The sequence below is a fragment of the Mixophyes fleayi genome, chromosome 5, assembly GCF_038048845.1.
Source record: "Mixophyes fleayi isolate aMixFle1 chromosome 5, aMixFle1.hap1, whole genome shotgun sequence".
NCBI classification, from domain to species: Eukaryota; Metazoa; Chordata; class Amphibia; order Anura; family Limnodynastidae; genus Mixophyes; species Mixophyes fleayi.
The window spans coordinates 17,245,615-17,268,464 of NC_134406.1; the positions used below are offsets into that span (position 1 = coordinate 17,245,615).

The 22,850-nt window shown below is 40.5% G+C and overlaps 1 protein-coding gene across 6 annotated transcripts in view; it reads left to right on the forward strand.

The window, feature by feature from the left end:
• The window catches only part of LOC142158094 (uncharacterized), a 129,637-nt gene that overhangs the window by 90,432 nt on the left and 16,355 nt on the right, over positions 1 to 22,850 (forward strand). For all 6 annotated transcript variants that reach the window (XM_075211726.1, XM_075211723.1, XM_075211724.1 and 3 more), the window contains 5 exons: positions 174 to 344; positions 6,102 to 6,220; positions 10,749 to 10,947; positions 11,111 to 11,312; positions 18,674 to 18,810. In XM_075211726.1, coding sequence (XP_075067827.1) covers positions 174 to 344; positions 6,102 to 6,220; positions 10,749 to 10,947; positions 11,111 to 11,312; positions 18,674 to 18,810 — 828 coding nt within the window. The remainder of the gene's footprint in view (positions 1 to 173; positions 345 to 6,101; positions 6,221 to 10,748; positions 10,948 to 11,110; positions 11,313 to 18,673; positions 18,811 to 22,850) is intronic.

Here is a 22,850-nt window from a genome sequence, read left to right on the forward strand (position 1 = left end):
CACTGCTAACTTTTTGGAAAAATGTAAATATATGCTGAATGAATATAGGCAACAATTGAAGATAAAGTACAATTTTGATAATAGTTCTTGTCCCTGTAATAAGGGCACAAGTAAATCTTGCAACTGGTACCTACACCTGCATTGTAAACAATTGCCAATTGTATCTTCCACAGGAATGTCTTTGACTGGATCGTGTACTTTCTGCTCCTGGCTGTGATCCTTACTCATATTGCCGACGTGGTTGTACAAGACAATACTAATCTACATGTCTCCCATGTCAGAGTCTTTGCCGTCACCATTATTTTTCTCTGGCTGCGGCTAATGAAGCATGCTAGAGCCATCCGGTAAGTAGCATGGTCACTCATCTTTTGTAAGACTTACTAAATTCATTATCTGCTGTCACACATTTTCAGTGCCAATAGTTTGACAGACTCTGAAAATTTTAGTTGTTTGCAAATTAATTTGCGAATTAATTTACACCCACTAGAGAAAGGTTAATCTCAGTGCATTTGATATAAGAAAGACAATCAAGAAATGTCACATGTCTATGGCATTATAAAATGAGATTACAGCCCCTCTAACACTCATTCCTCCTGGATTATTCTATGGTAAATAGTCTGTGAATACTACTAATTGTGATTGTGATTTGTGATTCTAATTCTAATCTTCACTTCTGTTTTGTTTTGGTACGTAGCAGCAGTACCTTAATTTACTCTTTTTTATTTTACATCCTACATACTTTGCACTATAAAGTCTAACAATCTATTGGTGTCCAAAAGATTTGTGTAAGGGTTTATTTTGTCACGGGTAAAAAAGGGGCAAATGTACTCAGACACCCCCACATGGCTAAATACCTTATATAAGAAAAGAAGCAATGCTAGTGCCAGTGGTAATGAAGAAAATAACATGTTGCTGATCCATCCACCTCTATATTAAACATATTTGAAATTAAAAATATATGTAATGGGTGGCAAACATGTGCCAGTACAAAGCAATCTACTCTATGTCTGGAGATTTTGGAGACAAACCTCACAAAATGAAATGACATCACATAACCTTTTTCAGAAACCACTTGCAAATTATATCAAGCAATGATGATAAAGAGATAATGAGTCCCTGGTTAAACTGAAGAGTAAAGTGGTCCTTTAGCTTTCGATCTCAGATAATACACATAGCTGAACAGATTCATTCAGAACATGGAATTGTGCGTATGTTCTGCCTGAATGTGCAACAGTATTTTTGGATTTCGTGCACCAAATTCACCCTTTCCATCCGCTGCTTTTTAAAAATATCTCGGCTTGCGTTCAAGATTTTTTCACCTTGGAAATATGGTGCAGGCACCTGCGCGGAAGATTACTAAGACTATTGCACAGAGCAGAGTCTTTTCTATCTTCTGCGCAGTCACAATATTTCCGGCACTCTGTTCGGATGCGGTCAGGGGACTGTTGGTTGGAGCTTTGCAGATGGAGCAGAATTGATCAGTCCCGCAGTGCTGGTACAGGCAATCACAGCAGTCTGTGTGCAAACTCCAGAGGCTCCATCTCTTTTGTTAGGGGCTCCTTTGTGCGCTAAAATTTGTTTGATTACAGCAAACAGAATTTCCAGACCTTCATGCAAACTTGGATTTGTAGATCTCTACAGAGAATGTGAAATCTGTGCACAGTTTTTGAGCAAGAAGGTGACAGCCCACATGCACACATTTGAGTTCTCAAATCTGAATATGGATCTATGGGGATAGATTTTTTTTAAACCTTCTAGAAAGGAGAAGTGGAGGTGTTGCCCATTGCAACCAATCAGACTCTACATATCATTTCCTAGACTGTACTAGGTAATTGATAGCTTGAATCTGATTGGTTGCTATGGGCAACACCTCCACTTTTTCTTTTCAGATAAATCTAACCCCATCTGTGTTACGGTGGTGGTATAAGAGGAGTTAATTGAATGAACCAAACAGAACTGATGCCTGGGGAGGCTGAACAGGGTGAACTTGTGTAGGCTGAGTACACTAAGGGCATTTCACATAATTGTGATATAATTACACTCAGTGGTCTAAGTGGAAATTTAAAAGTGGCGGTAAGAAAAATTGGAATGGACGGTATGGAAAATGTAAGTGAATGGAATTTGATAGTTTTACAGTGAATAGGAGAAGTGGTGGTTTCACATACCACTGTATACAAGCCCACATCGACCACTGATTAAACTTGGACGCATCAGCAAATAGGAACTATGAGCAATGATGATGATGACTATTAGCAGCAGTAGCTGCTTCTGATTGGTTGCTTGAGTATTGACCCATATAGCACTTAAATCATTAGCATTGTGGCTATATAATATCAAGCCTCGGTCGTCTATTCACATTGCTTAATTGACATTTCCATTTTGACTACTGTAGGAAAAAAAGATTGCTATTTGATTTGAAGTGGAAACAACAGATAATAGTATTTAATGTACATTTATAATTGTATTTAATTACATTTTATATTGAAAATGCAACATTAGCATTTATTAATAACTGTCAAGACAATCTCTCTTGTGTATATACATTACATTATTATATTGTGTACCAATAGGGTAATGCAATGTCAGCATTTACTTCTAACACTGTCAAGGCATATCTCTACGCTGTTGTGGAGTGTAAGTATACACTCTTGTTATGTCAGATTATGCCTGTACAAATGATCATGTTTTTGGGTTGGACGAATCTTCAGATGTGGGTGACTCAACATATGAACGAAAATATGCTTTTTGTCCTATGTGTGTTCGGAGTGCAAATGCATCCACTTCTAAGTGAGCTCCTGTGTGCCTGTTTACCATCGGGCTCAACATATCCCTAGGTCATTTACAAATCCATTGATAGCAATGCACCTGCATAAGGGAAATTCACAGTTATGCAACACAAAAACAGAATACATGACTCTTCTTGTGTATTCTGTAGGGGGTCATGGGTACAGATTGTTTTCAACAATATCAGTGTGATAAGGGACCTGACGCAATTGGATCCAAATGGTTAAAATAAATACCCAGTCTTATTACTTAAATGGGTTTTAAATTATTTCTAAGATATTCAGGATAAGTTCAGTTTGTACTGACGGAAGAGTGACAAAAGGGAGGGATTACATAGGTTTGAATTGCTGTGGGGAGTAGGGCAAGGAGGAATATTAAGGAAAGAAGGGGGAATTTACTGAGGGGGGGTTGCTCTGCCAAACTGTTAATAATTTAATTATTTGTTAGATTCAAATGGTTTCTAACAAGGGCTCAGCCTTATAACGATTGGTCCAGAAGGACCAAGTGCTGGAGAAGCTGTTGCAGGTGTTGTGTAGTATACATACGATAGGTTGACCATATATTATTGATCCTAGCAGAGAAGGCCCATTCAGTCTGTTTCCAATTGGATGCAATTTGACATTTTGCAGCATTCTGGCAGCACGGTGACTCAGTGGTTAGCACTTCTGCCTCACAGCACTGGGGTCATAAGTTTGATTCCCAACCATGGCCTTATCTGTGTGGAGTTTATATGTTCTCGTGGATTTCCTCTGGGTGCTCTGGTTTCCTCCCACACCCCAAAAACATACTGGTAGGTTAATTGGCTGCTATTAAATTGACCTTAGTCTCTCTGTGTGTGTGTTAGGGAATTTAGACTGTAAGCTCCATTGGGGTAGGGACTGATGTGAGTGAGTTCTCTGTACAGCGCTGCGGAATGAGTGGCGCTATATAAATAAATGATGATGATTCATTCTATGTCAAATTCGTTTTTGAATATGCCATGATATGTTTGGTTAATGCCTGTCTTTTGCCTATTTTTATACAGGTATGTAAGCTTTTTATTAAAAAAAAAATTAAATTAATGACACTTTTGAATGTGTAATGATGACTCCAATGACTAATACGCTCTTTGTAATTTAGAACATCTGAGTTATTCATAATACGCAGTAGTGAATCCACCAGAGAAATGCATGTCCTCCCTTAGTGAGCAGGCAACGTTTCTAACCAGAGTAATGCATGTCCTCCCTTAGTGAGCAGGCAACGTTTCTAACCAGAGAAATGCATGTCCTCCCTTAGTGAGCAGGCAACGTTTCTAACCAGAGTAATGCATGTCCTCCCTTAGTGAGCAGGCTACGTTTCTAACCAGTAACATTTAGGAGATTGTCACAGATTCTCTGCTTTGATAATACAGAAACATTTCCAGCATTTTACAAATATCTCTCATTATGCTACTGGGTAACGAGCCCTAGATGTAATGCACAAAGAATAGGTCACATTTTTATGCTGGTATCCCGGACAACACCCCCTCAGCTCATTCCTCTGTTCAGTTTTATGAGATCCAACAAACCTGTTCATAACCTCTTTATAGCGTGATGCATCTGTTGCAGTATTCTAAAATCACATCCCTCTGTAATGGTATTAATGTGCAGGCAGCTTGTAGAGGGCACCGTCAAGTCAGTGTGGAGGAGACAGGCTAGCTGCAAGCTTGCGGCTTTTACTGTCAGAAGGTTTTGCAGAGCTTCATAAGAATATTTTATTCTTGGTAGACCAATTAAGTCTGGACTATCATGTCTTATAACCCTACCCAGTTAGGCCAGGAAGGGGTTGAGTAATGAGACGCCATGCCTCCCTCCACTAGAGATTGTTCTGGATCAGGGAAGATGAAAGCCTGGCATTCTACCCCTGCGTGTACCAAAATGTATGTATTAAAATGCAGCATCCTGCCCTATGACGCACCTCAAAAGAGTCCGGAGAGCCAGATTTCATCCGGTCTGTCAAGGATTAGCATTCCGCATAGTGTGTAATAATCTGAGAGGAGCATGGTCAGTGACAAGCACAAAATGTACCCCAGGGTACTGTGACAAAGGGAGTGGTTTGCTACAGGCCTTTTAGGGAGGAGTTGGGTAGTCAGCTGACAATCTGCAGAGCAGGCTGCAAACAGGGTTACATATATGTACAGCAATGCACCTGGTTTAAAGATATACAGATGGAGGACATAAAATAATAGTACAGAGATATTTTGAAGTGGTTTGAAAGCCTAACCGTAGCTGGCAGGATATGTCTGCAGTGAGACTAATAAAGCAGAGCACCTGAAGAGAACTCCTCTATAAAGACCAGGTGGGAGTGTCACCTGTCCATCAAGCTAGGGCTGTGGGAGGAGTTAAAGTATTTAAGCCTGAGTTGTTCATTATGAAGTGTAACCGATGCCGAACAAGTTGGCCGGTAACTAGGGAGATGGTCTGTGTTAACTTAGCATTAGGGTCACAAGAAAGTGTGTGGAACTTTGTGTTCTTTGCTACCCTGACAATAAAAGCAAAGTACAAGCAAGAAGGTAGCTGTGTGCACATCATCCTAAGGGTGCTCATGTCACAGTACATTGCAACCTTTAATTCACTAGGAACCAGTGAAATCAATGTGCTATACTTTACTATTCACTGTTTCTTAGGGATCTATTTATTAATAGGAGAAAAGCCCTATCTCTGTTGAAAACGGGTGTTTTTGCTAGAGTTAGGGCATCTTCCAGTCTATCAAGGGCTACCGCTGGCAAAGAGCTTCATCAGGCTTCTCCAGCGAAAGATTTTGGAAGCCTATTTAGGAAGAATCGCAGCAGTACATGTACCGCCACAATACTCCTATTGCTATTGTCATCTCAGGATGGCCATAGCAGAGAATATTGAAAGATAAAAGACTTTATTTATTTATTTATTTATTTATTAAGTTCATGCATCTAACTTGTTTCTGAAATAACAAAAGGTTAAAAAGTAAACCATGAACTAGAAGACTGACACCTATTGTCCGGTCGCCTCGCCTATTCCATAATTACAACCATCTCCTCAAATATTATCATTATGACAAACTTGCAAATCATTCACCTGGGCAACAAACCTAAAATGTTGCAGATGACATTTACAGCTGAGCGTAAAAGTACCTTTAGCATTCGGTAGTAAAATGTAATCTTGGTCTCTAATGCATCATAAATGAACATGTGCGTTTCTAACCAAAGTTCTGAAGAAATGTAATAACTAACCAGAAGTCGCTTATTAATAATGTGTCGTTCGGTTGAACATAAGCCTCATGCAGGGTGCTTTATGTAATGTTTATTTTTCTTTCTCCCTCAGTCTTCTCGGCCCTTTCATTGTGATGCTGGGAAAGATTGTAACTGATTTGGTCAAATTCCTCTTTCTATATGGAGAATTTTATATTCCTTATGCCTGCGCTTTCTGGATCATTTTTGGAGGTACAGTGTTAATGTCTGCATTATTTGGGAACCTTGCATATTTTACATGTTATGCAGAGAACTGTTCAGCTACACTGTTTGTCTATCATAATCAGCTGTCTCAGGCAGGGCGGGTGTAAACCTTGGGGACATCCTAGAGCTAGTCCCTTAATAGGTGGGATGAGTGGTTCCCAAACTTTCTCAGTTCGAGGCACCCTTAGGGTCACCATAATTTTTCCAAGACACCCCTAAGCAAAAATAATTACCGGAAAGTCCCGTAGTTGGGTCAAAATGACGTAAGATGTATTTAGACCCCTTCACCATCACATTGTGCCCCTTCATCATATTACTCTGTATCCCCATCGCCATCTCACACCCTGTGTCCCCCTCTTCGCCATCTCACACCCTGTGTCCCCCTCTTCACCATCTCACACCCTGTGTCCCCCTCTTCACCATCTCACACCCTGTGTCCCCCTCTTTGCCATCTCACACCCTGTGTCCCCCTCTTCGCCATCTCACACCCTGTGTCCCCCTCTTCGCCATCTCACACCCTGTGTCCCCCTCTTCGCCATCTCACACTCTGTGTCCCCCTCTTCGCCATCTCACACTCTGTGTCCCCCTCTTCGCCATCTCACACCCTGTGTCCCCCTCTTCGCCATCTCACACTCTGTCCCCCCCTTCAGCATCTCTCTCTGTCCCCCTCTTTCAGCATCTCTCTCTGCCCCCCTCCCCCCCTTCAGCATCTCCTTTTGTCTCCCCCTTCAGCATCTCTCTCTGCCCCCCTCCCCCTTCAGCATCTCTCTCTGTCCCCCCCTTCAGCATCTCTCTCTGTCCCCCCCTTCAGCATCTCTCTTTGTCCCCCCTTCAGCATCTCTCTCTGTCCCCCCCCCCTTAAGCATCTCTCTCTGTCCCCCCCTTCAGCATCTCTCTCTGTCCCCCCCTTCAGCATCTCTCTCTGTCCCCCCCTTCAGCATCTCTCTCTGTCCCCCCCTTCAGCATCTCTCTCTGTTCCCCCCCTTCAGCATCTCTCTCTGTCCCCCTTCACTCTCCTTTCCTTTACTTACCTTCTTTCTTCATGTTCCGCTGTCTTCTGAATTTGGATTGTAAACAGAATTTATCCACAGTTGGGACACACACTATACTATGCTATAATGAACATGCTCACTCCACATCAGGCTGCCACAGATTTTGCTTGTAGACTTTGGGGCAGTAGTATATTCAGATTCCTACCAGGAGTAGATAAAGGAAACCCCACCTGAATATTGTTACTTAGTAAGGGAGACTCACACCTGACTAAGAGAAGAGCCACCTGTGACATTTAATAGAGTACAGGTAATGTAAAGTGAACGGATAATAAGAATCTGGTTCCACTCTTTCTATGGTGGCTCAAAAAGCAGGTTTATAATCAGTTCTAAAAGGTATAAGTGCAATAACATCACATGTGCGCAGGATGATAACAGTGATTAAGGATAAGACAGGTGACCCAGGTCATGTGTTGAGGAATTAGATAGTGCTCTGCAATAAGGTTACACAGTCCCAGGGAAATGGTTGATTATCAGCCTCCTTTGCTAATCATATGGTACAGTCTGTGCTTTCCCAAAAAGATGAAAGGAGCTTATATAGTAGGAATAGCCTCTGGCTGTTGTTTCATTAGTAGTGTTATGATGAATACATAGGAATGCAGAACCCAGTTCAGACGGGTAAAGAATTCTCTACTAGTAACACAATGTATAGTAGTAGTTTGCAGGATACAGGGCTTGACAAATTGCATAATTTAGGCCCCACCCCCTAAATGATTGTCACAATTTTGGCCAATTACAGCAGGGGCTAAGATTACGTGATATTTGCATCATTAAGCCTCCCCCCCCCCACCCCCGCCACTTATCTATTGCAGGGGTGAGAACAGGGAGGTTTCCCTGCTCTCCCAGGAGCCTGGAAGGTCTCCCAGAAATGTGGGAGTCTCCCGGACATTCCAGGAGAGTAAGCAACTATGTGTTAAAGAAAAGCAGCTAATGAATCTCAAGATACTGAAGTGTATTTTACATTTCTGTCTCCATTACTGAAGTCATGTTGTCTTACCTGTCAGTCTTTGATTAAATCATGGTCTCCATGAAAATGGCCACCTCCATAGGCATCAATACATGGACATAGGACACAATTTCTGAACTGTGTCATCATGCCACAGATGGCGAAGCCAACCACGTCTTGTACTGGCTCAGTTTCAGGGTGAATGCCAGACTCTTCAAGGAGTGAGGGAGATCACCCCTATTTCAGGGAGTCTCCCTGACATTCAGGGAGTGTTGGCAAGTATGGGTTTGATTGGGGTTGTCAGAAATGATAGACATATACTAAATGAAATTATAAAAATCGTGGCTTTCTTGTTCCATGAGAGGAGATGCCCAGGCAAATGTTTCACCAGTCAATATTGAGGGAACCTTAAGCTGGGTACATATCTAAGGGATTATCGTACAGATCACACGATTCACAACCGTTTGGTCAGATAATGCAAGAGTGTTTACGCTCCCACGATAATTTTTATCGTAACACAACAATTCGCATCTGTTGATTTGGTTTAATAAACTGTGGAAGTGCGTACTCACTCACGACTAGCAGTGTAGGTAGATATCTGTAGATGTGTACAGTGTCGCTATATTTTTAGCAGATGGTTATGAGGGATGAAGATCACAGATCCGAAGGTAAATCATGTAGGTGTGTACACATAAATGGGTATGCTCACCGAGACTTTCAGTAGTTGGTAAAATCGTTACAGAAATTGCATCTGACGTAAAATTACATAGATGTGTACCATGCTTAAGTTGTATCATCAGGGTATCGACACTGCTGCATAGGAAAAGAAAATCAGGCGGCACTCATTAAGAAATCGCAAATAAAGTTTCCAATCTCTAAAAAACTTATTTTAGACCCTCTGAATTTAGCATGAGAGTGACCTGGAGTCAGAGATGGTGGGGAATGAAGATCCTGCACATGAGGATGTAGTTGCTGCTTCAGGATGTACAAAGCCTGTATTGCTTGAGCCAGGCAGTCATCTGCTGGGCTGTATCACTTAACAATGCTTCTGCAGGATTCACGGCCAAAATCCTCTTTGTAATGAGAGTAAAATCCCTTCAAACAGAAGCAATTTAAATACAGTTTAGAGAACAGTCAATCAGTGCAACAGTTAATCAGCATATAGGGAAGACACGAGAGCAGGGAAAGGGGTGAGAGCTGCAGCTACAGTATAAATGCAGATTACACCTTTCTGGCTGTGTATGTGCAGTGGTACACTAAATAAAAATAATTCAGGATGAATCGTGACCCTAGAAAGCAGTAACCCTCTGCTAGTGTCAGCAGAATGAAGAAATGCAGGGCCACAGCAGCGCTGGCAGCCGGTCAGAGTAAAGAGATTAAATAGCAGGAAAGCAGGGCAGCAATAAGCACGGAACAGATTGAAATTAAGTGCAGGAATATTTGACCAGCCAAACCATTTAGCTGGGCTGCTACGCTAGAAGGGTCCCAGGGTAGCTGTTCAGAAAGCAGAGAATAATCCAGGAACATGAGGCTGGTAAATATACGGGTGTGGAGTTCAGGAGCGGTCGCCAACAAGCTGGTGCAGTAACAATGGGCAGTAGATCAATGGGTAACTTGGATGTGAGCTGGGTTATCAATCAGGAGCCACGTAACAGCAGTATCCATTAGGAAAAACAGCTGTATAGGTAACACTTCCCTGACACTAATCCATCTAAAACTAGGTTAACTTGTGATGTAAGATGTAGGGCAGCACAGTGGCTTAGTGGTCAGCACTTCTGCCTCACAGCACTGGGGTCATGAGTTCAATTCCTGACCATGGCCTTATCTGTGTGGAGTTTGTATGTTCTCGTGTTTGCATGGGTTTCCTTCGGGTGCTCTGGTTTCCTCCCACACTCCAAAAACATACTGGTAGGTTATTTGGCTGCTATCAAATTAATCTTAGTCTCTGTTTCTCTGTCTGTATATTAGGGAATTTAGACTGTAAGCCCCAATGGGGCAGGGACTGATGTGAGTGAGATCTCTGTGCAGCGCTGCGGAATTATTACATGATGATGATGATAATAAGATATATCTTGTACTATCTTGAAGTAAATGGAATGATAACTTTAAAAGTGCATACATGAATTACAGCCCGGTTGTATATCATTCAGTAGAGTAGAATTCTATGAAATTACATTTACATGAAAGCCCCATTAGTTAATACTTTACTCGCCAGGTTTTAGAGGGCTTTTGCTGACACAGCATTTCCACCTACAGACAGCCTGTTTGGTCCTTTTCATTCATCAGTGCAGGATAAGAGTATAATGGTCAGCATGTGACGCCTTATAGAGCCGGCTTCAATGAAGAATATTGTCCAAGTTGTAGATTAAAGTTCTCCTAACTCCTCTCATTGTTTCAATATAATGATATAACATTTAAATTATGATATAACATTAATGCTTGTGAATTTGTTGACAGTAGACAGAGTGATACATAAGTTTGAGTCAATAAGATGTATTTGTTCCTTGTGTGTGCACCACAGGTCTTGTGGACAACATGTCCAATGTTCCTCAGATGATGTACACCATATTCCGGATGACATTGGTGGATGATTATAACTTCGGAGACATGTATGCCGTTGACCCCGTCATGGCCTATGTCCTGTGTGGCACATTCCTAGGAGTCTCGTCCATCCTCTGTATCAACCTGCTCATAGCACTGCTGGCTGACACATTTCAAAGGTACTGAATGGTTAACCGAACACTTTACAGGAAACTATCGATACGTATGTAGGTCACGCTACTGCTGCTAAAGTTGTCTTTGAAAAGATTTAGCCATAGTCCCGATATTACGCTGTAACACACCAAGAAAATAATGATTACATTGTATTTCTTTCTGTCCCAGAGTCTACGATAATGCAACGGCAAATGCAGCAATGCAACAGGCTACGATGCTGCTACAGATAGAGGAGAACTTGAGCAAAAACGTTAAATCCAAGTTTGAGAAATGTATCCACACCGGCTGCGCTCCTTTATCGCTCTTCTATGATGACGACCTCACCACGGATCAAGACGACGACCTGAAAAAAGTCACCATTCAGATTAAGGTACATTACAGCTTCCAAAGCTCCTCTTAATACCCACAGAACGACAGAAAGTGTAGACGTTACCTACACGCAGTGGAGGCAGCTATTTTTTTGGGCTGAAACCAAACATGCATGAAAACGTAGCCTATTGACTGCTTAGGAGCCAATGACATCTCTGCGGCCTGCAGCTCTTTATATTCTTACTGGGACAAACTGAACGGGAGACACCGCAGCGTATTTAATATTGCGCCAATGCCACTATTTGTTCCACGACAGCGTACATAGGTGACTGCTCACTTTCCAGTTTGAAAAGCTCCTCTGTTCAAATGCTCTGGGTGACCATTTTTGGAATTCTGAAATGGAAATTCACACGGTGGAAAATATGCAGGTGACAATAACTCTGCCTATTTTCATTTTGGGCCACCCCCTTAAATACTTAACTTTTTTTTTTTTCATTTTTCTTCTATGTTTGAGCCTAATTCATGTCTCTCGTGTGCAAAAGACGCCCCATTGAAAGTATAGGCAGGCACCCAATCCCCACCACTACCGAACGTGTGTTTTTCATTTTACGTGGGGGAAAAAAGGCTTTGTGGAACAAATCTCATCTTAGCATGTGGACACAATACAAGATGCATAAATGCACCTTCCCTACAAACAGCAAGGGCATCCGGGTCCATCCAGCGCCTCTTATTTGCACAAGCATGTTGCTGCCATTGATGTCCTCTCCCATACACTAACCTGTAAAAACCAGGTATGCACAAAACTACATTTGTGTTTTGTAGCTTGTTAAATTAAAGTTATGGGTTGTAAAAGAGTCCAGGGGTTGATTAGAAGTGTGATGGTTAGAAAAGTTGGTTGTGAGGACAGGAAGCTTAGAGAAGCCTAAAGATGAGTTTATTGAGGTTTTTTAAAGTGAAATTGGACAAGAGTCAGATGGTTAAAAGCTCCAGAGATGGGTGAAGCTCTAAAGAAGTCCTACTGTCACGTCTGAGAGACAGTGACACGAGATACCAACAATCCTGGGCCAAATCCGTGTGGATGACTAGGAAAATAGTTAGACATGAGGTTTTCATATGTAAGGGGGAAGCGGAGATTGTGGATGACTTTATGCTATTGATAGGATTTTGTATTTTTTTAGAATTAGTGGTATGGGGATTCAGTCTACACTAAATTCTCAGACAAAGATTATCAAGTTCTACTCTTTATTTGTGGAAAGTACACATAATAATAATAACATCAAATTGTAATTAGTAACATTTTTTGTATACATTGGGGACCTGATTAATCTTCGAACACAATGTGAAAGCAAAAAAAAAAATGCAGGTAAAAAACCAACCTCATTCTGCCCCGTTTCAAATCGTAGGTTGGCGTAAGTGACATTTCAGACATCAGTTGTGTTTACTAGCTCGTGTCACATTCTGGCGATTGCTCAGAGCTTTTTCACATACGATACGCTACACGAATGGACCAATTGTAAAGCGCTACGGAATTTGCTGGCGTTATGTAAATAAATGTTGATGATGATGATGACTTACATCCGAAGATTAACCAGGCCACGAGTTCTCCAATTGATGAGATGATTTGCAAACAATTTGTTTCAGCTTTATGATAAATTATGATTGGAAAAAAAACGTCAAAGTATCAACATTTCTGCAGCATTAATAGTTTGCAGAGAGCTGTAACTTGGTTGCAAGAATGTAAATAAAATTAATGATAGTCCTGGCTGCCTGCTAAGTTCTGTTGTAGTTGATCGGGAAGCAGCGAATGAGAGCTCAGACTGTTGTTTTTTTAAAACTGAATTGATACATGTCGGTTGAAAGCTTCATCTCAAAAGTAGAAAACCTTAATGTACGCTTATTTTTGTACCATTTGTGGAAGATGAGTTTCAAAAATGAAATTTGCTAGGAGGTCCCTTTAAAAAAAAAAAGGTGCTCCCTTGTTACACAATGTCAGTACCACACAAGCTACATAAAATGATGGAGACCAGTGTTTTCATTTAGCACTGGGGAGACAGGGAGTTTGGGAAGATAAAAGCATTTGACAGAGAAAGAAATGATCAGGGAAACATGTTGAAATCTTTGCTGATTGTAAACGCCAAGGAGATTATTCAAATTGCACTTCAAAGAGACTTTAATTAACTTCTGATCACAAGCCAAACCACGGGTGACATACATTGTGTTGTGCATGTTTTTTTTGTTCTTTTTTTTTTAAACACATGCAATGGGATCATACCATAGGCTAAATTATAAGCATGCAACCTGTGGCTCTCCAGCTGTTGTAGAACTACAAGTCCCAGCCATGAGTGCTTACAGTAGCTGGAGAATCAGGTATTATCTGAGACTGGCCTTGATTATGGAGACCTATAGATATTCCCTAATTGATTAACATCAACACATGTGCAAAAGCTGTTGCCGAAATATAGATACAGATCTAAGAAATTAAATACTACCGTTTTTATTTTTAGGGAAGTGTCTTAGAAACCAAAGGGGTCATAAATATTTGGCACTTAACTCAGCCTAATTTTTTTTCTTACAGCTTTCTACTTTCTAATGGAGCAGACAGGACAATCTGCTGCCAGGTATTCAAGGGCAGCCACCAAGCAAGGATTCCCATGTTTCCCTAATTAACACTTAATTAGTCAATTAGTCAAGCTCAGATTAGTACTGGAAAATCTTTTTTTTTCAGCATGTGATAGCTCAATCCATGTTAATTGTCCTTGAGGATTGATCTTGGACAGACAAGGTCTACAGCAGAGGTTTTCAAAGGGTCTTGTAAAGGGGCGGTTTAGTTCACGATCCTCTCTAATCGCCAGTACACTGCATTCAAACTGAACACTGCTTAATGCCAAAAAGCGTGAGAATTCCGTGTGTGGTGGAGGACTGATTTGAAGTGTGAGGGAGATCCAGATCAGATCTTCCTGACAGTAAAACTTAAAGATCCAGTGTTACCTGAATCTAATAGTCCATTGCCTTATTTTAACATTGTTGTTAACTACAGGGGTGCACACGGGGGGGGTTCTGGTTCTCCAGAAACCCCTCCCCTCTGCAAAGAACGGGGGCTAAACAGTGCCCCATACATAGCGCCACTGTACTGTACAGCAGCCTCGGCACTGTCAAAGAAGTGTCTGTGGCGGTGCTGTATTGTTGTACAATATAGTGCCGCCAAAATGGAGCTACTGCGCTTGCGCAGCCGCATGTGCAGCAGCTCTCTCTCTCGCTATATATATTTTTTCCCCCTTAAAAATCCTGCGTGCGCCCCTGAACTACCAATATTCTTGAGAGTATTGAACAATGTTTTGCACCACTGTCAGGCCAGCAAAGAGGTGTTGTATAGCATGTTACCTGGTTGCATACCATGTTACCTGATAGGTAACTATATGGTTGTAACGATACAACAAATAATGTCAGCTCGAGCCCTGTAACAACATGCAGCCCATAGATTACTTACTAGTGTGTGAATGACTACTTCACCGATGAGCGAAGCCACTGCAATTTGATAAATGTCTTATATAGACACTTATAGCTCCTTTACCATCCCAGTTCTGGTATTCTGAGAAATATTGGAAAGAACTAGTAACCCTACAGAAATGTTATTTATAATTATATCGGATTATTTTTCCATATACTAGAAAAGAATGCTGTGAAATCCCAATCATGCCAGTTGATTTATTCTAATCAAAGCTCATTGGAAGGTTCAGCGCGAGGTGCCGCGATGTGTTTGTGGAACAGTCCGCACAGACACGTCTCCACAATGTTATTACTCAAATCTCTGCTGCATTTTCTCTTGTGTCCCATAGAGATGCAATGAGATAACGAGCGGAGATTTGTTACCGCATTGGCTGGCATTGTGCGCGGCTGGACGTCGCACCTCGCTGACAGTTGAATCTGCCTCTAAACCGTGTTCCACTTCATGAAATATTTTAATCCATGCAAAACTGCGTACAAAATCTGTCGTCTATTTCCTCAATAAGCCCTGACATTTAATAGATACCCCACATTGCATAAATAGCCCCATAATATATAAATAGCCCCACACACCCACATTACATTAATAACCCCACCTTTATAAAAATAACACCCCACAAAAGATTAGTTAATAAAGAGTTAATAAAGAGCCCACTGCAACACATTAATAGCCACCACATTTAGTAAAGAGCACCTCAAATAACAGTAATACCTCACCAACATCCCCTGGATGGCATGGTGTGCATGCAATCTGGTGGCTGGTCTTGGCTGAGGCCACCCCCCAGGAAGTACAGCATTAGTGGGTCTAACTCCTTTAGGCCAGGACTGGGCCTGATAAGCCTGGGCCCCACAAGCAGGGCCGGATTAAGGTAATGGAGGCCCCTGGGCTAAGGGCGCTTCCATTCCCCCGTGAGGCCCCCAATGTGAGCCACCCGCCGAACCCAAGCGCTTACCTGTCAGTTCAGTCCTCCATCCCCGGCGCGCTGTAAGCTCCTTACTGAGGAGATCTCGCAAGAGTTCACTCGCGAGATCTCCTCAGTAAACAGATTACTGAGCACCGGGGACGGAGGACTGAACTGACTGTGCTCAGCAGCATTGATCGGGTAGGGGGCGCCCCCGGACCGATCAATAATGCTGCTAAAAACTTTGAAGGGCCCCCTGGATGCCCGAGGCCCCTGGGCTATAGCCCAGTTAGACCTCGGGTTAATACGGCCCTGCCCACAAGCCAAAGTAACGTGTCCCCAACAGCCCCCCGAGTTTGTTTTAAAAACCTCAGGTCAGGCAAATTCTTGAGGGTTTCCAGTTGCCTGGAAACCCTCAGCTCTAGCCCACACACTGACCCACAGCTCAAATCACTACTATAATAATAGTAGAAAAGAGACAATACAACACAGGGGGTCTTAAGTGTGTGGTAGGTTAGTCTATATGAAGAAGTTCTTAGATTAGTTATTGACTGTGTACCATGTAAGAATGTAAATAATCCCATCTGCAGTAGGTCATTTTTGTCTGTGTATGTAGGTCCCATTGTAGTAGTCAGCAGCAGATTGGATATATAGCACAATGAAGATAAAGTAGAGAGAGCAAGATATAGTGTAGTAAAATGTAATCACCTCAAATAAACAATAAAGAATAAAAGTAATTCAAGTAAAATATAATCAGTTTATCTGAAGTACTGATGTAAAGTCCAAATTAATTGTCCTTCTCAATAGATTGCATGCACAATTGAATGGTGAGAACTTACTGTCCAATGCAGAATATAAACAGGCCGAGGAAAGGTACCGCGTATACCTTATATCCCCCTGAAGGAATTCCCCAAATAGATTCCCCAAATAGAAGATTTCCATTCTCCTAAGAAGCTGATGTATAGAAAGCAGCATAAATTCCAACATGGATGTCTTTCAAGTGGCATAAATAGCTGCTGCTGATGGTGATATTCTAAATCCCCCAAGCAGGACTACGTTTTATGTTCGGTTCTCCCTCCAGTAGGTGATGCTGCAGAAAACATTGTTTCTGTGCCACTTTCAAACTGGACAAAAAATGATTGCTGCATTAGATAAGCCCCAGTTTAGTGTAACTCATCATTAGCCTTGGAGTTTAAAACAAAGTAATTTAGAAGCCAGCAGACGACTGAGTCAAGAAAAGTTTGTGAATTTTGATGGAAATAGAGCAAAATTTAAACAAATTCTCAGTGGCTTTATTTTGTGTGGTCCTCAAAATGTTGCACAAAAGAGGCCATCCATACAGTAACAGGGATGATTCAGCCAACAAAGGCAACTTTAAGTTTAAAGCCCCTTTAGAATGCAAGAATTCTGGAGATAGAATGCAGTGAGAGAGTCATTGGCCAAAATACTGCAGATGAAATCATCACAGGTATTAAAGGTGCTGCTGCAATTATATCTCAGCTGTGTCTGAAGGCTGTGTGCAACCATTGCTGTTCCCATGCTTTAAACCTAGACATTCTGGTAGCTTTTCATATTCACATAGTGATGAATATGTTTTCCTTAATTTTAGAAGCTTTTTAACACTATACAATACAATTAGGTAATAATACTTAATCTTTGTATTATATTAAATAATATTTAAAAATATCTAAAATTAGGGTTCTGTGTCCCCCATCTCTCTCATATCACACACACACAACTCGGACACACAGACAGACAGTGTCCTAGACATGCTGAGGACGATGTTGAGTGATTAAGAACTCCTGGTTTATTCTTTCTGTTGACAGGATAAGTAAAGTTTTGCCAGAACATCCAGTGAATTAACTTTGATTTTACAGTGTGTCTGTATTTTACCAACTAATTTATACAAGCAGCAGTCATCTTTCTAGAGCCCAAAGTGCACTGAAGCCAATGTAAATAGCTCAGCCACTGTGGCTTCTGCATTGGAGACAAATTTGATTGTGGCACTTGATCACCAAGTGATGAGTTAGAGAAGTGTGCTATAACAGACATATTCTGTTTTGCACATAAGTTAAATACTGCCTGTTTTTTCATGTAGCACACAAATATCAACTTTAAATTTCATTGACAAATAAGCTATGAAGTATTTGTGTGCTACATGAAAAAGCAGGCAGTATTTAACTTATGTGCAAAACAGAATACTAATTTGCACCCCTTGCATTGTAACATGGTTTGTCCAGGAGGCTGAAATAAGAAGTTTCTCAAGTTAAGATCCTTAATGAATCCGGCCCGCAATTGTTAAAACAGGGCATGACATAGAGAAGCCACTGCAGGCTAATTAACAGCAAACTGTGCAAATGCTATCACTAGCAGTATCCAAGTTTAGCTATGTCACTTAAACAGGAGCTAGAGCCCTACAAGGCAGCATGTACGGCTCTCTAACCTTCAAAAGGACCACATATTACCATTAATCTCGGGATAAGAGTTGGGGCTGCAGGTTACACTCAGCAGGGTGTAAATGAAAGATTAAGAGCTGGGGCCAACGGGCTGAACTGGGGGCAGCAGGTGAAGGCTCAGAGGGCCGCATACGGCCCTAGTGCCGCCCCTTGCTAGTCACTCAGATAGAATAAGAAAAAATTAATTGACTTATATTTATGGGTTAATTTTTCTCCAGTTATTGCTTTGTGTAACGTTACAATCACTGTCTTTTTATCAGGTCAAATAAATTCCTTTAAACTAGTGAGTGTTACCAATGAGACGTCTAAATAATTTCCCTTTTTCCTCGGTTAGGAAATAATAACGTGGCTACAAATCCCTGTGTTGTGTCCAGGTTGCCAACTCCTCCGCCCAGAGGCTTTTAGTCTAAATGCTATAAAATATTCTTTATCATGTTCTCTGCGATGCTCTGCTGGGAATGGGCTGTTGAAAAATATATGAATCCTCTTTCTGCTGTGCTAATGTATTCAGACTTTTCTCAAGCGTCCGGACGTAACAACAACCTACTTTCTTCCTATAGGAAGATCTGGGGGAGCTGATGCAGCTCGTGAAAGAGAAGAAACTAAAGAGCGAGTTATCGGGTATGCAAAAGAAGAGAAGTAGCCATGGAAACATCAAATCCAGCCCGAAGAGGCATCAGACCAATAGCCTGAATAGGTACGTCACCCTCTACCATGGCTGAGATGATGAACACTGGGCATGAATCTGTCCTCAGCATGACGTTTTAATACAGAGAACTGGCTTGTGTCCTGTGGCGAGGCATATAATCACTGTAAGATAAAGGATTCCTTGTCTTTGAATATATAATATTAACCATTTGACTTCATAAAGATAATTTAGGGCAAAGTGCAACGCAGCCACTTTTTGTTTTGATGGTGAAGCATTAAGATGAACTTGGGCGCCGGTTTCAATATGTATTGAACTGTCTGTGTGTGTATGTTAGGGAATTTAGACTGTAAGCTCCAACGGGGCAGGGACTGATGTGAGTGAGTTCTCTGTACAGCACTGCGGAATCAGTGGCGCTATATAAATAAATGATGATGATGATGATGATGATGAAGTGCCCAGAAGTTTTACACTGCAGGCAAAGGGTCAGCTAGGATCTAGAGATCTACAGATAATACCGTTTATCATTCTCATCCTCGGGCTGGGACAGAGCTGTCTTGGAGGAAGCGATACTTGGGGATAAAAGCCTTGAATGTGCATAGTTTCTATTCTATACAGTGAAGCTGCTGGACAATTGTCCTTTATCTTAGTTTTGCACTTGACCACTAATGGTAGGTTGAGTTCTTGCATTTCAACACCATGGCCTGAGCTACATGTGTGCTACATGAAAAAAACAGTCAGTATTTAACTTATGTACAAAACAGAATACTAATTTGCACCCCTTGCATTGTAACATGGTTTTGTCCAGGAGACTGAAATAAGAAGTTTCTCAAGTTAAGATCCTTAATGAATCAGGCCCCATGTTAGAATATAGTTATCAATGTTTAATGATGTAATATATATATATATATTCTTATGGCATTATTTCCTTTTAAGCCCTTCCTGACCAGTATAACAGGAATACTGTGAAATATAGCGGTGTTGTTTTGATGTTATTGGGAATTTCCTTATATATGCGGAGACTTATAGTAATGTACGGAAGGCTCATTCCAGGTGTCGCTTGCTATGACCACTACAAGAGGAATGACCAACAACAGTCAGTGACAGAGATACTTGCTTACATTGTTTGGTACATATTTGGGATTGCGGTAATTGCCTGAAAAGAACTCTGAAGAATAAATAGATAAATAGAATAATGGCTACTTTATTTTTGTTCCTATAATTGCCTGTATTCTCAGCTATACTGTACAGTGCCTATAAAATAAAATAAATTAAAACATTATTTATTGTAATGTACTATCATAATAAAGCCACAGAGGTCCTAACAAAAAAAAGACACAAAATTTGGTTAGCCAGATAAAAGATGCCGCCATTGAGCAAATCTAGTCATTCTGCTGAGATCCAAGCTACTTTATCCATGAGGATGATTCAGAGCAGCTTTAAGACAGTAGTAGCCCCAGGGCAAAATTCACATAAATTGGCCCCAAATTCCCTATGCCCTAGAGGCGATTGTAGAATACATATAATAAACATATACTTAGCGCGCACCTTTTTCACATCTCACAGGTGATAGGGACTCCTATATTCCCTTCACTGGATGACCCTTATCTCTCTCCTCAATTGGAGTTCCTATAGTCTGAAAATCAGACTCATGGAAACATAAAATAAATGGAGAAATGATAGTGCAGATTGTTATAAATAAACATGTGAAAGTCCACAAAGTTCCCGGAAAAAGAATGTAGTCTTCAACCTCGTGATGGAAACGAAGGAATATCACCGTTATTCTTGTGACTTTAATGCACCATCTCCCCCAAAGGTATATGCTTACAAGATGTAGGCTTTAATAAAGCATCTCAAGTTATCCTTTCTGTATACCGTTTTCAAGTTCCTCCACAGAGTAATAGCATGATGTATCAGATAAAAAGAAATAAAAAACCAATCTGGTGCATTATCATAAAAACACCATTTAATATATATCTCCAAACAGAGACCTGTACATATAAAACATCAAGGATATCCCCAAATGGTAATGTGTGTACTCATACCAGATAGATTCAGGATATTCACATGGAAATTTCCTCCACAGTATCAGTCCCCGATGTGACAGAATCCCGCTCACACTTATCCTTCCAACGCGTTTCGACTCTAGGTCAGAGTCTTTTTCAAGGTAGGATAATAGTGTCATGTCGCCTCTATATATATCCCTGTTTATATCACGTACCACATAGAAAAGGAAGCAGGAGGGAGTTTACTATCATAAACGAGGCTTGGATGTAATCCAAAAGCACTCGTCACTTCCGGTATACGCGTGTCTCCAAACGCTCGTCACTTCCGGTGTACGCGTATGCCATAGAAAAGTCCCAAACTACTTCCTGATATTCTAAAAACGAGGCTTGGATATTCTCCAAAGCCCTAGTGACTTCCGGTATACGGAAATCATGCACCATCAACTTTATTAACATGAACAAAAAAATGAACAAAAAAAATATCCTGATATGAATTCTTATTAGCTCGGGGGGAATAAAAATCGCTTAAATTGCTGTTGTAGATGTATACTAATTTCAAAATTATTCAAAAAGTTCTGTGCGATCCTACATCATACCTTCTGAGGACACACATACCATATACATATAAAAATACAAAAATACAAAGATAAAAAAATACAATTTTTTAAAAAAAATATACAATTTTTAAAAAAACACTTTTTTAAATACACTTGTTAAAAAAGGTTTCTATTTGGAATTATGGTGAGTATATAAAAGTATTCAAACACAAATACAAAACACCAACGGAACAACATTCCAGATTTCAATGTATCTTAAGCAAAATTACCCAAATACAAATATATAAATATCGAAGAATAGGCAAAAATATACACATATAGAAGGGTAGACAAAAATCCAATCATTTCAAATCTGTAATTCCTCATATTATTCTTCTTCAATTGTCATCATGCTTCCCAATAAGTTTCAGACAAAGGGGTAAGAGTATATGGAGACATGGAAGAAGAAAAAAAAAAAAAAAAAAAAAAGAAAACAAGAGTGCAGTTAGAAATGCAAACAAAGTTTCTCTGTTTGTATTATAAAGGCTTTTTATCAACTCAATATAGAGATATAGTATTTATATGAACCACTTCAATTCAAACTCTATATTAAGACCCTTAGGGGTTAAGGTCTTTAATAAAAAAATCCATTTCATTTCGGCTTTTGAAAGAGAACCAGCTGTATCTCTATTTTTCCAACTGCTCTCTATTACTTGTATACCACAAAATTGTTTGATATGTTCTGGTGTGCACATATGTTGAGTTTTAAAATGATTTGACACTGAATGAGTCTCCAGACCTTTCCGAATGTTGTATATGTGTTCGCGAATTCTAGTTTTTAGGGGGCGAGACGTCTTCCCTACGTAGAATTTGCCACATTGACACTCTATGATATATACAACATTAATCGTGTGACACGTAATGAACTGTTTTATCTTAAGTTGGTATCCATTTATGTCTAGACATGTAGTCTTACTTGACTTTGATTTTACTGTTCTACAAGCAAGACACAGTCCGCATCTATGGAAACCAATAGTTCTTATTGATTTCCTATTATCTTCTGGTAGTGAACTTCTTACCAATTGGTCCTTAAGATTGGGGGCTTTTCTGTATATAAAGACGGGTTTTTCCGGTAATAGACTTCCTATAATATTATCCCTTAACAGAATACCCCAATATTTCGTAACAATTCTCTCAACATGTTTAAACTCTCTATTAAACTGAGATATGAACGCCCAGTCATACTTATAACTCCGATCTTTAATTTGTTTCTCTTTTGGAGTAAATAGACTATCCCTATCAATTTTTAGCACTTTTTCCTCCACTTGATTTAATGCATTAACATCGTAACCTTTATTTGCAAAGGCTGTCTTGAGGTTTTTAATCTGCTCCCTACACACCTGATCATCACTGCAATTGCGTTTCATTCTTTTCATTTGGCCATAGGGTATATTATCTAACCACCTATAATAATGGTGACTATCATGTTGAATATACCCCATGGTATCAGTAGGTTTCTTATAAGTTTTAGTTTGTATACCTTTCTCAT